This window comes from Suncus etruscus, chromosome 18 (genome assembly GCF_024139225.1).
Source record: "Suncus etruscus isolate mSunEtr1 chromosome 18, mSunEtr1.pri.cur, whole genome shotgun sequence".
NCBI lineage: Eukaryota > Metazoa > Chordata > Mammalia > Eulipotyphla > Soricidae > Suncus > Suncus etruscus.
The window spans coordinates 36,619,361-36,632,356 of record NC_064865.1 but is presented as its reverse complement, the minus strand read 5'-3'; the positions used below and the strand labels follow the sequence as shown (position 1 = coordinate 36,632,356).

The following is a 12,996-nucleotide window of genomic DNA, read 5'->3' as shown; positions in this document are numbered from 1 at the left end:
TACAAGGCAAATGTCTACTCAATATGCTGTCACTCCAGTCCCATATTTCTTGCATTTTATTTTAATTCACATACTAATTCAATTTGGAAAAATAGAAACAATATATTCATCTAATATAATAAGATTAGGGCCAGAGAGATTGCATAGTAGATAAGGTGATTATTCCCCAAATACCCATTTGGTTTCTTGAGCCTGCCAGAACTGATCCTTGAGTGCAGAGCCAGGAGTAGACCCTGAGCACACACGGTGTGAACCAAACACAGCAATAGAAAGTTATTAGGCTAACCTGATTTAAGTAAGCTACCATTGAAATTATAGGAATTTCATTGTAGAAAATAAAGTTTAAATCTTTCAAAAGTACTTTTTTTGACATCTATTCATGTCATGTAATGAAAAAGTTTGGTATAGATATTTTTAGATACAAAATAAATTTATTTGACTTATTCTGGACAACATGAAAAGTGTGAATTTTGTTGTTTTGTTTTTTGGGCCACATCCAGTGGCACTCAGGGATTACTCCTGGCTCTGCATTTAGAAATCCTCCTGCTCAAGGGACCATTTGGGATGCCAGGGATCAAACCTGTGTCTGTCCCGGGTTAGCTGTGTGTGAATTTTAATTACTTAAGTTGTTTTAAATTTACTTTTAAAAATTAAAATAATATAAAAATGTTAAAATTTTATTATATTGTCTTTAAGATTATTTTTACTTTTTATTGAAGTATAATTGAATGACACAATTAGAAGGTAAAAATACCTGGAAACAATTTTAGATATAAATATCAAGTAACTTTCACAGACATATCCTTAATACCTTTTACTGTTTCTCAAATATTCTATCTTCCAACTTAATTGCTTTTTTTTTCTCCCCTGTATTTCAATCAGTTTCCCAACTCAGAATCAAATCTTAAAATATGAGCTGGTTTGAAAAAAAAAATAAGCTGGTTTGAATAATAAATTAGATCATTATCTGCTACACACTGGTATTCAAGATGATCAGAAAGAGGATATGACAATTTTCAATATTTATTTTGATAGGGAAAGTGTAATAGTGGTGTGAAAATTTTATACTTTATGTACCATAAAGTGGTAAATATATAAAGTATACATAAATTTTGTGTTTGGATCTTTTCTATTTTTTCCCTCTTAACTCTATCTCTTTTTATAGCCTACCTCTCTTATCAGAGGTCAAAATCTGGACTTTTGTTTTGTTTTGTTTTGTTTTTGTGGGCCAACCCGGTAATGCTCAGGGGTTACTCCTGGCTGTGCACTCAGATATCGCTCCTGGCTTGGGGGACCATATGAGACTCGGGGGGATTGAACCATCCTAAGTCAAACATGTGCAAGGCAAATTGCAAGGCAATGTCTTTGAGACAGGCATTCTAGCATTTAAGGACGAAAGTATGACATACATTCACTAGGCTCTTTGAAGAACTGACTTACCACCAAAATTCACCAAGGTCCATTAAAATGCTTTATTGTATTAAGAAGAATAATCAGTTTGAAGAAATCTCAAGAAGTAAGTATACACAAGATGCCCCTCCCCCCGCAAAAAATAAAACAAACCCCAAACCAAACCAAACCAAACCAAACCAAACCAAAACAAACACTTAAAGATTCTAGAGCACAGTAAAATTTTGGGAAGTGCATTACAGAAATTTCAGGTGCCAATAAAATGACAGTGTGAAATGGATACAAACTGCAAAATGGGTAAAAAATAAAACAAAACAGAATACTATATACTAAGAATGGAGAGACTGGAAAGGGTATCATCACTCTTTGAGTTGGTAAAGGTACAGGAATTCTTGAATAATGATTGTTTTCATTATTGTGGTATTTTCACAATATATAAGCAATTGGAATGCTTCCTCTTGGTCTTCTTTCTAGAATACACAACAGTGTGCATAGTTACTGAAGAGTTTAAAATAAATATCTGTATTTTCTTTCATATTTAGTATTCTCCATTAATCCTTTGACTTTAGAAAAGTCTGATATTTATTGTATTTAGCAAATGCAATTTTTTCTACATGAACATTTATAGTAACTTTCCAAGAGAATATCAATGATAGGTCATGGTTTACTTTCTTTTATACCTTCTGATGTCAGTTTTGAGAATATAGGAACAAGAACATACATTTTATTATAAGGAGATATGTGATAAATCTATCTTAATTTCTGAAAGAGCCAAACTCTGAAGTTGCTTCTTTTCTGGTGCCCTACTTCCAGGAAATATAAATCTGAAAATTCCTACAGGTTGAGCTGATTTTTCTAGATCATTAGACTCTATATTATTTATTTGCTTGCTTGTTTTTCTACTTAATGGATTCAAGAATAAGGCTATACACAAACGAGGCAAATTCTCTACTGCTGAGTATTACTTGGATTCAGTATTGCTGAATGTGGCAATTGTTTTTGGCATGTTTGTAGTCTGAATACATGAGAATACAGCATCTAAATACATGAGAATACAGTATCTTGAAGATTTGGGATTTCATATGATACAACATCTGATTCTGTCCTAGCAAAGAGAAATCAAAGTCATGGTTTTTACCATAATTTTTCCATTAGGTATAATATTTTGTCTAGTTTTTCTCCAGCCCTTAGATGTGTTTTCTGTTGATCACTTTAAACCCACCTGCAAGTGTCTTAGAGAGGCCCTTGAGGATTACCAGCATTGGCTTTGCGAACTCCCTTCATGATAAGGATGGTCCCAACAATGATGCCCACAAGACCCACAATCAGGCCCAGGGCACACACCACATTCTCTTTTGTCTCTGGTAAGGTGATTGGAGCTTCATACTCTAGACGGAAATAAAATAGAGTATAGAAGTAATTAATGAGAAAGAGAAAATTAAAGAGAAAAGAACTTAGAGCCAAATATAGGATTTTAGTAAAAAAAAACTTATTAATAAATTTAATAAGAAGGTAGAATAATATATTAAAGGAATTATAATATAAAAAGTGGAGGCAGAGGAGTAGTAAAGGAAGACAAGGACATGAAATTTAGCATTTTTTAATCAATGAAAGTCAAGTTCCTAAAGGACCAGGTAGTTTTATTGAAGAAAAAAAATAAGAGATTGAAGAATGGTTCATACCCCAATGCTTGAGAAGTGGTTTATCTAAACCAAAATGATCCACCTTACAGTCATAGACATCATCAGTTGAGGGAAGGAAGATAAGGTAGTGGAATTTGCGGAAAAACTGGTCTTCTCTGGGCAAGAAGACTGTTTCTGATACTCCTGTGTTAACTGGTTCTCCATTTTTAAGCCAGGTGACATTGACCGCTGGTGGGGAGAACTTGTCAATGAAACAGATGAGGACGTTAGGGTCTCCTAGTTCCACTGGTTTTTGTGTAAACACACTCACCTCTGGAGGTTCTGGAAGAAACATGACAGAAATTAGTGTTCTATACTGAGACTTTCCCACTCTTTCCATAGAACTGAAAAGAAATTGAAATCCTGTCCTGACCATGTGTGCTACAGTGCCAGATATTAAATACCATAGTCAAGACTCTTCCATGATCTAAAACGATAGTGACATGTAAAATATAAGGTAGAACTTTACTTTTTGACTTCTTCAGCACCTATACAGAACAATTGCTTTGTGAGTGACGTTGAATATCAGAGACAAGTCATGAGAAAAGAAACTGTTGAAATTATCTAACCTTAGAGACTATTGGACTTGTTGATAGGAAGGTAAAAGTCTCTGGAAAGGCTAATAATTTAACACAAAGCACTAAAGCACCCACATAAGGCTACAATTATCATGTCATGGAATACAGAAGAGAAAATACCATTGATATTTGGGGTGTTGTTGGAGCGCTTCATCATGATATCCAGGTTGGTTCTGTCCACAGCTAAATTGGCCAATGCTCCCTGAGCCTCAAAGCTAGCAAAATTTTCAAACTCTTTAAGTCGCCAGATGGTTTCTTTCTTACTCCGATCCACATGGAAAATTTCATCTCCATCGAAGTCAAACATATACTCTCCTGTGTCTTCAGGCTGCATAAAGTACTCAGCTTGGATGATCACATGCTCTTCTGAAAAAATGCAGAAAAGGCATTTAGTGTGGAAATCGAAAGATGGAGATGAAGAAGAACTCAACATATGAAACAGACGTGTGCAGCAGATTGGGGAAAATGAGCAAGTGAAATAGTGGAGTGACGAAAGGTAGGAGTGGATAAAACCTATGATGGACAGTCATGTTGAAGGGAAATTAAGGAAATAAATAAAACTGAAATTTTAGTATGGAATAAAGGAAGTGAGAGTAGAAAACTCCATAATCTTACAAAGCTATTGTTGGCTACATGACTGAGAAATAAAATCTGACACCAGCTGATAAAAGAGAAAAGGAAAAATGTCTCCTCACTCTTTTACCCAGGCATCAAATATACACTAAAGCCAGAATTCTAGGATATCATTTACACTATCATTTTATGAAGAAGGAAACACCGTTTAAAAGTTTTTTTTTCTTTTTTTTGGGGGGGGGGTTTGGGTCATACCCAGAAATGGTCAGGAGTTACTCCTGGCTCTATGCTCAGAAATCACTCTTGGCAGGCTCTGGGACCATATGGGATGTTGGGATTTGAACCACCATCCTTCTGCATGCAAGGCAAATGCCTTACATCCATGCTATCTCTCCGGCCCCTAAAAGTTTTGCTTTTTTAATAGTGACTACTGTAGTTGATGTGCCTGTCTTTCACAGCCTTGTTTAGTTGATTCATATCTACATAGTGTTTTTTGAAACATTTTAATGGTGTAGGAACTATGTACATCAAAAGTTTAATTTTTAGTGAATTTTGCTTGTTTTACACTCAGAAATTTCTTCTGGCAGGCTCAGGGGAGCCTGTGGGGTTCCAGAATTTGAACCACTATCCTTCTGCATGCAAGGCAAATGCCTTACCTCCATGCTATTTCTCTGGCCCCTGAAAGTTTAATTTTTAACACCATTTGAACCATATTAATTTAACTACAATAAAATATAATACCACATAAATTAGTTAATAAATTGATTAAAGGCTTAGTTCTGAACTTTATTTTTCTCCACCCTTCTTAGTTCTGAACTTTGGAGTTAACTTGCATTTTTAATTCTTATTGAGTTTTTTCATAGCATTCTGGAGACTCATCTACAACTCTGATGCTTTTAAGATGAAATGAGAAAAGATAAATAATTCATCAATAATATCATCTAGCCTATAGCATGGACAATAGATCCAATGTATTTAATGTATACACTTATAAAAATGTAATTAGAACATGAGGTACTCAAAAATATTAGATCTGGTGTCTTATAGTGTTGTGGAGTACTGGGATTGACCTGGACAACATACCTTTGTATTATATTTGCACTGATCTCAGCAACATACTCTTGTATATTAAGGCCCCTTAAATTGAGAGACTCATTTTTTGGAAATTGCAATTTGGTTGATACTGAAAAATATCCAGATCAGGAGAATGATGCTTTTAAAATAAGAAAATTTTAGACTGAGAAGATATTGTCTTTCTGGTACATGAGGTAAAAGGAGAATTTTAAAATTGTATTATATTGAATAGTTCTTTCTCATATCAAGATAGAAACAAAGGTCCAAAGACAACATCATGGGAAAACTGATACATAAAGTTGAATTGGGGATCAGTTGAGAGAGAAGGGTCCTAGGGTTTTGTGAGAGGGAGATGGTTATACTGACTATGTGAGTATTACAGAATTATGTGCATGACAAACTATTATTAATACTGTATCTGAAAACCACAGAATATCAAATTTTAAAAATTTAAGAAATTAAAATAAAATATTTCTGTTAATAAAACCAGTATTTATTTGCAGTATTTATTTGCACACACATACTCTAGCTGCCAATATGCATCCTTATATTTAACTTTTTTTCCTGTATCATAAAAACCTAAAATTAGTTGCCTTCATCAGTCTTGTTCATGAGTTTATGGTTTTAAGCCATTCTGCCTGCCATCCTCAGTAAGGGTTACTTGGAAGAAAGTGACCCTTACTTTTCCATAGTATATCTTTACAACAGCATGCATTTTGCTTTTGCAATGGCAGTAAATAATAACAGGCTCTCTATTTATTAAATTTTCTATTCTTAGTACTAATAGTACTAAAGCCTGTGCTGATACTAGTGGAGAGGGCGGTCACTCTACCAAGCAGCACTCAGTTGAATGCAAATAAGCAGCATGTCTAGCTGCCCCTTTGCCTAACATTTCCTTTACTTTTCCTCTTCATTATAGTTTCTATACTTAAAAATAAACTGTAATAGATTGACATGCAAGAACAAAGTAACTACCAAGAGTTTAATGCAGAACCAGTACCAAGAATTCATATATTTTCTCTTACTTAATCCTCTATTATGTGAGATGTTTAATTTTACTTATTTTTCACAAAGTAAAACTAAATTGCACAGGCAAAACTCATATGAATGCTTATTAAAAATATACTACTATACTCCCCTCTGTTTGGCAGATTTTAAATTCAAAATTTATAATTTTATACAACTCAGCCATGTTCCTCTATACTAACTTGTGTTAAGGGAATATAACTATTCCACATATAATTTATATTTTTATACCTAAGCTAATATAACATGTGTCACATGTTTATTTCATACCCAATATTTTCTTGCATATGTTTTCAGTTCATTTCCTCAGTGCTCTCAAAACTTATATTCATAGTTTTAGTTCTCCCAGCACCTACCTTTGATAGCCCATGATTCCTGAAGATTCATTAGGACAATGCTGATGAAAACTTCCAATGCTGGAACTCTCCTCATTTTCTTCATGTGTGTTTTGGTAGAGGTCAGGAGAATTTTGGATTGGGACAAAAGAGAGACGAAGAAAAGAAAATAGAATTCAGGGTGTAATATAGTTTAAGTAAGGAAAATTTAAATGTGCTAAGGAGGAGCCAATAAGAAAAGTATTTTGATATGACAAATCTGTTGCTAAGGGAAGGATTCTTTTAAAGTGCCCAGGAAAGGAGATACTGTAATTAGATTTGTTTAAAGGAAAATTTTCTTAACGAAGTAAGCAAGATTACAATCAAACAGCAAAAACAACAAAAATGTTTTTGAAAATGTTGATCTCTTCATTCCACTTCATTAAAAGAGAATTTAATGCCATGATTTAGTAAACTGTTCATAATACAGTCATTTCAGGCATTCAATTTTTAAACACAAATTCTACCCCTAGTGGGGCCTTCCCTTTACCAGTGTTCCCAATTTCTCACCCACCACCATAGACTGCCTCCTTGCAAGCACAAACAAATTTACTTCATTCATACTATTTGTTACAACACAAAGGAAAATGGATTTATCAAAATTTATACCAACAAGGATCAATTTGAAATGCTTGTTGGATCTTTCCATGATGTTATGACAGTCAGTTTCTAAGGATTTACTGGGTTGTGATTGGTGCTATTTGTGATTTCTTTCTTGTTGCTTAGGCTCAGTGATCATTATGTAACTGTGCATCAGATTTCCTTGATACTATGGTGCTGACAGCACTACAAAATTTTGAGATGCCACAAGTGGCAGTGCAGTTGAGGATTTATAGATCTGAAACAAATTTGATGGCTGGCATTTGGTGAGGCTAAGTAGAGAAGCTGATTTGTTTTTGTCAGAAGGTATAGGATGTGAGTCTATGTTTTTATGGTTCATACAGAAAGGGAATCTGGACTGGACTGGACTACCTAGAAACTATTGGTTGCCTTTATTTTCTTTGGGAGCTCAGTAGAGGTGCTATTCTGTATTTCTACAGTGAAGGTGTTGGGTGGTGGCAGGGGCTTCTGGATTTTCTGGTGGCAGGATGTATGTGTGGGCAGGTTTAACACAAGCTCATTTCTAATATAGTCTCTCTAAGTTTTCAGCCTTATACTACCTGAGAAGGGTCAGCTATTCATATTATTTGAGTTTAATCACAGAGCTGGGCTATTTCTGTGTTATAGCAGGCTGCTGTGATTCATACAAGGGGAATCTGCCTCACCCACTCGGAAATTCTACAGAGGTACCATCCCAGACCAGACTACCCGGGAGGCATGGTGGCCATTCTTTTCTCTTTTTCACTTTATTTTTAGAAAGTGATAAGCCTGAAACACATGAGAAAGAATGGACTCAATGAAAATTGTTTCAAGTGATAGTTACTAGCAGCAACTACAATGGGTACAAGAAGAAAAAGAAGTGTATATGGAGGGGCATTCTATTTTCTGGTTCCTTCTGTTGTAAATATTATTAAGATGAAAATGGACTCATTAGAGGATTCAGGTGAATGAATACTTAGGGTTGAGTCTATTATAACTTGTAGGGGGCCTTTAGTCTTATTTTCTTCATTCATACAATCATGCAACTTCTCATGCCATACATAAGAATATTAAAGTTTTGACCCTAAAGCTGCTTTTATGTTGACTTCTTAAAATATTGAATGTTGAGATACTACATTATTCTGAAAATACGATGCAAACGGAAGGAAAATAAATTCACACATAGAAAATAACTGGACTCCAAATATTTTTACTGTTAAGCTGTCTAACTAACTGGGAGGCCCTCATCAGGGAGTTTACCATTTTTAATGTGGATTGTCCACATTGCTTTGCTGAGATGTTACCTAGTTCTGAAATTATCCTCACAAATGGCAATGGTAAATACTTTAAGGGCTTTAAACATAACATGATATGACTTCTAGATCACTTGGAGAACACTCTAAGTACAGTTTTTTGAGGAGTATGCTTCTTGAAGCAAGGAGATTGTATAAGCATTATTTATTTAGTAATATTCTTAGGATTTGACCTTTCCATAATTTTCAAAGCCCAAAACAACTACATTTTGTCTTTTCTCCGATCTTTACTGACTGCATAATGCCTTATGCTTACAATGTTTTTAATTAATATACTCTCAACTCAGATTTATTACAGAAAAATAGTTACATGTTGAAGCATCACCTTCAATCCACTGTCTTGCTTAACAACTGATGAAGCTGTTTAATTCTGAACACTGATTGGGTCTCCTAATGAGATCACTAAATTGGGAGACTTATAAAAAAATTTCAGTTCCCATTTTTCTGTGAAAGTTCCTATTCACTTCCTACACTCTAGCTTCCTGTGCGTTTGAGGGGATTTCTGAGGGAACCTGAGGAAAGTGACATTAAATGGTGATGAACCTGTGGAAACAGAAACCTCTAAGCAAAATAATGCCTTTGTTATTACAGGAAATTGTATTTAGCTAAACAATAAGCCAGTCTGGAACAGTACAAGTCAGTACAGCAAACCCCTAACTATAAAAGATTAAGACACCAGAGGCAGCTACAGCTGACAACACAGTTCCTCTTGAGTCCTTGGGAAGGAACATGACAGAACAAAGGTCTCTGCCCTCTCCTGCCAATTAGACCAGTGTCCACTGCATGCAATGTTGATTGCTACCTGCAACCTATCAAGTACAATATTCAGAATCACAGACAGAATAGTCCATTGGCCACATAGAGAAACCCAGAACAAGCTGAGCCCAGGCAATGCGATATTCTTACTTCTATACCTATAATATACATATTTCTTATAAGTGAATGGAAATTTAAACAAAGTTTAAGTGGAATTTGTGTAGTTTGTTCTGCTTCTCCACTCAAACTACAGCTAGACAATTTTACTTGGGGGTAAAGATCAGGGCTTGGAAGTAAGAAAATTTACAGGTTTTCTTTCAGGTCAAGTTAGGGGCCTTATTTCCTGTTTATATGAGTTGAGTTCTAAGAAGCTTCAGCTCCTTCTTGTAGCTTCCTTCACCCACTTTTCCACTCCAGCACTTTGGGGTCTTTATGGTGTGTTACCCACTGTAGAATTCTTTCCAGAAGTGCTGAGAGCTTCCTGATGAGGCAATTCCTTCACATCTCTCTACATAGCCAAGGGAGATTTTGTAACATATCTCTTCCTCACACCGAAAGGTACAGAAGCTGCTCTTTAAAAACATAGCTTAAAAAAAAAAAAAGGCGGCAGGGCATTTGCCTTGCAAGCAAGCAGCCTATACAGGAGGGACAGTGGTTCGAATCCCAGCATCCCAAATGATTCCCTGAGCCTGCCAGGAGCGATTTCTGAACGCTGCTGGGTGTGTCCCCCTCCCCCCACAAATCTATCAGAGTGAAAATGATAACTTGTTGGTAACAACAAATGTGTGAGAGTGCTGATCAGTAAGCCTTCCTTCCAACGTGCCCTGCGGGAGTGGAGCACACTGCAAAACATGTGTGAGTTCTTTGATTAGAGACGGTGAAAGTTGAGAGTTTCAGTCATTTGCTGTTTGCCTACTTTTGAAATCTTGTATTTCAAGGGTACAGGAACCCAATATGATGAAATCACCCTTGCTTGAGTAGTCTTTGTAAATAAGAAAAGTGTGTGTGTGTGTGTGGTTTATAAAGTTTAAACCCACATCTCAGAATTTTCTCTGCCAGCCAAATATAGGCTCCACTGTCAGGTATTTCTATAATTACTAAATTTATTGTCTAATCTAAAAACTATGCTTACCTTAGGTAGGCTCTTAAGTAAAATGTTAGTTGGAAGAAATCACCAAAATGTCCAAGAGTGATTGCTTTCAACATTTTTCTCAAACAGCCAGTTGACAGTTTGATTCATTCCCAGATTATCCCTTCCTGTGTCTTAGGTATTTTGTCACTTATTTATAGGAATATTTCTAACTGCATCTATCATCTTTGCTAGTCCAAAGCCAGAAAACATCCTAATTCAATTTTCTTGTAATGGAGAAAAGTAGACATATTACATGGTCTTTTTTAGATTATATAACACACCTATAGGAAATAAAGCTGAGTTTTAATCAGTCTCTTCTTATGCCCTGCTCCTGTCCCAAAATTAAATTATAGTACTTAAAACATCAGTGTCTATCAAACAATTCAGATTACCACGTGAGCGCACTTCTAAATTGCCAAATAGAGTTACTTTTGGGGTATTTATCACATAAAACTTTTTTTTTTCTTTCTGATTTTTGGTTTTTGGGTCACGCCCAGCAGCACTCAGGTGTTACTCCTGTCTCTACACTCAGAAATTGCTCCTGGCAGGCTCGGGGGACCATATGAGATGCCCGGATTCAAACCACCATCTTTCTGTATGCAAGGCAAACACCCTACATCCATGCTATCTCTCTGGCCCCCACATAAAACTTCTTACCATTGGATATTACTCTTTCAAGGGAATGTAACAGAATTCTTTTTTTGTTTTGTTTTTGAGTCACACCTGGCAGCACTCAGGGGTTACTCCTGGCTCTACACTCAGAAGTCACTCCTGGCAGGCACAGGGACCATATGGGATGCCATGATTCGAACCACTGTCTGTTTGATTCAGCTGTGTGCAAGGCAAATGCCCTACCACTATGCTATCTCTCTGACTCCTAACAGGATTCTTTCTGTAAAAAGCTGTCCTTTAATAAGGGGGAATTTAAGAGTTGGGTTTAAAGAACCACTGTAAGAGTACTATTAGTGTTCCTGTCAGGGGCCCTCAAACTTTATAAATGGGGCCAGTTCAGTGTTCTTCAGACCTTTGTACAAATTCCTATGTACACAACATATACCTTATTTTGAAGTGAAGAAACAAAATGGGAACAAATATAATATGTGGCCCATAGTTTGAGGACTTCTGCTATGATACATCTGGAAATATAAAGCATTATTTTGGAAAAGTTTCTTCACTGATCATGATTTGTGCCAATTAAATGAAATTGAGTTACTGTGATTTACAATTTTTTAGTAATTCAATGTCACTGTACCACATCATCCACCCAGATGCCAATTTCTCTTCAAAGTAACTCTAGGTCCCTACTTATTATACCACCTCTAGTCCCCACTCAGTGATTCTGTCATATAGGTAGAATCTGTCCAATTGGCCGTTATCATTTGTTATAATTTATTCCCTTACTATGTTTTCTTTCTATATCACATATTAGTAAGGTCATTCAGTTACCAAGTGACATACTTCACTAAGTATGATACCTTCCTGTTCCATCTAAGGAAACTGAAGAATTTCATCTTTTCTTAGAGCTGAGTAGTATTTCATCATGTACATATACTATAAATTCTTTTTCCACTCACTTATTGTTGTCTGCCTCTTTCTGAAGGTTTAGGAGATTATCTATATAATCATCCCTCTTCTATGTTCACCACTCTACTTGGGGATGAGAATTGGAAAAATTGAAGATGGTTTATTTAGTGTATTTGGTCAGCACTCATTGTCAGGAAGCTGGGTTCCAAACATTCAAAAACACTCATGGAGACATTAAGCAGAAAGCAAGAAGTGTGAATTGAGAAGTTAAGAAATGTGAGGAGTGAATCTTATTGGGATCTGCTGACTGACTGACTAGAAAGAGGAAGGTGGTATAATTAATAAACACAGCAATATTTAAAGTATCTTAAAGTTTTAAACTTGACTGCCATTAATGAAGAAATGAACTTGATACACACATAAACACAATGACACACACACTTCAATTAACGGGTAGTTCTGTTTTTAATGTGTGTTGCATTGATCAAGTAGAGTAAAAAGGAAAGTTACTGAGTGATAATGATAGGAGAGGAGAGAATGAGTGGAAAAATTGCATCCAAAGAGTAGATCATTTCAAGAAAGATAGACTAATACATGAAGCATGGTCCATGCTTTGAAATATTTTAGAAAGATCAAGAGTGATGACAGAGGAAAAAACTAGCATTATTTTAGGTTTCTGAAATTACGTTTGGCCATTGATATTTTCAGATCAAAAGAAATGTGATTATTGCTGAGTTTACAGAAATTTCTTTTCTAGTATTGGTGTATCAATCTCTTATCAATTTAGAATAGTTATAATAGTAGCAAGAGTAAAACGTATCCTCTCACTTGCTAGAGAGTAATTCTATTTCTAATTTATTTAGAGAAACATGAGTATTAAATAGAACTTGATTTGATCTTTTTTTTACACCGTGATTACAAACATGATTATAGTTGTATGATTACAGTCATGTACAGAACACCCCCCTTCACCAG

At 35.5% G+C, this 12,996-nt stretch overlaps 1 protein-coding gene across 1 annotated transcript; it reads right to left on the bottom strand.

Annotated features, from left to right (window-relative positions):
• Nucleotides 1–1,602: 1,602 nt before the first annotated feature.
• Nucleotides 1,603–6,823, bottom strand: LOC125995698 (mamu class II histocompatibility antigen, DR alpha chain). The gene is made up of 5 exons (XM_049764712.1): nt 6,700–6,823; nt 3,791–4,036; nt 3,093–3,374; nt 2,633–2,798; nt 1,603–1,880 (listed from the first exon to the last, which is right to left on the bottom strand). Exons 1-4 carry the CDS (start codon nt 6,782–6,784, stop codon nt 2,644–2,646), a joined length of 768 nt encoding a protein of 255 aa, XP_049620669.1. The 5' UTR covers nt 6,785–6,823; the 3' UTR covers nt 1,603–1,880; nt 2,633–2,643.
• Between the last annotated feature and the right edge of the window lie 6,173 nt (nt 6,824–12,996).

Coding starts and splice junctions, on each gene's coding strand:
- LOC125995698 (XM_049764712.1), bottom strand. CDS start 6,784: ATGAAGAAAATGAGGAGAGTTCCAGCATTGGAAGTTTTCATCAGCATT. Junction 3,375..3,790: donor CAACACCCCAAATATCAATG/GTATTTTCTCTT, acceptor TGTTTCTTCCAG/AACCTCCAGAGGTGAGTGTG. Junction 2,799..3,092: donor ACCACTTCTCAAGCATTGGG/GTATGAACCATT, acceptor ATTTCCGTCTAG/AGTATGAAGCTCCAATCACC.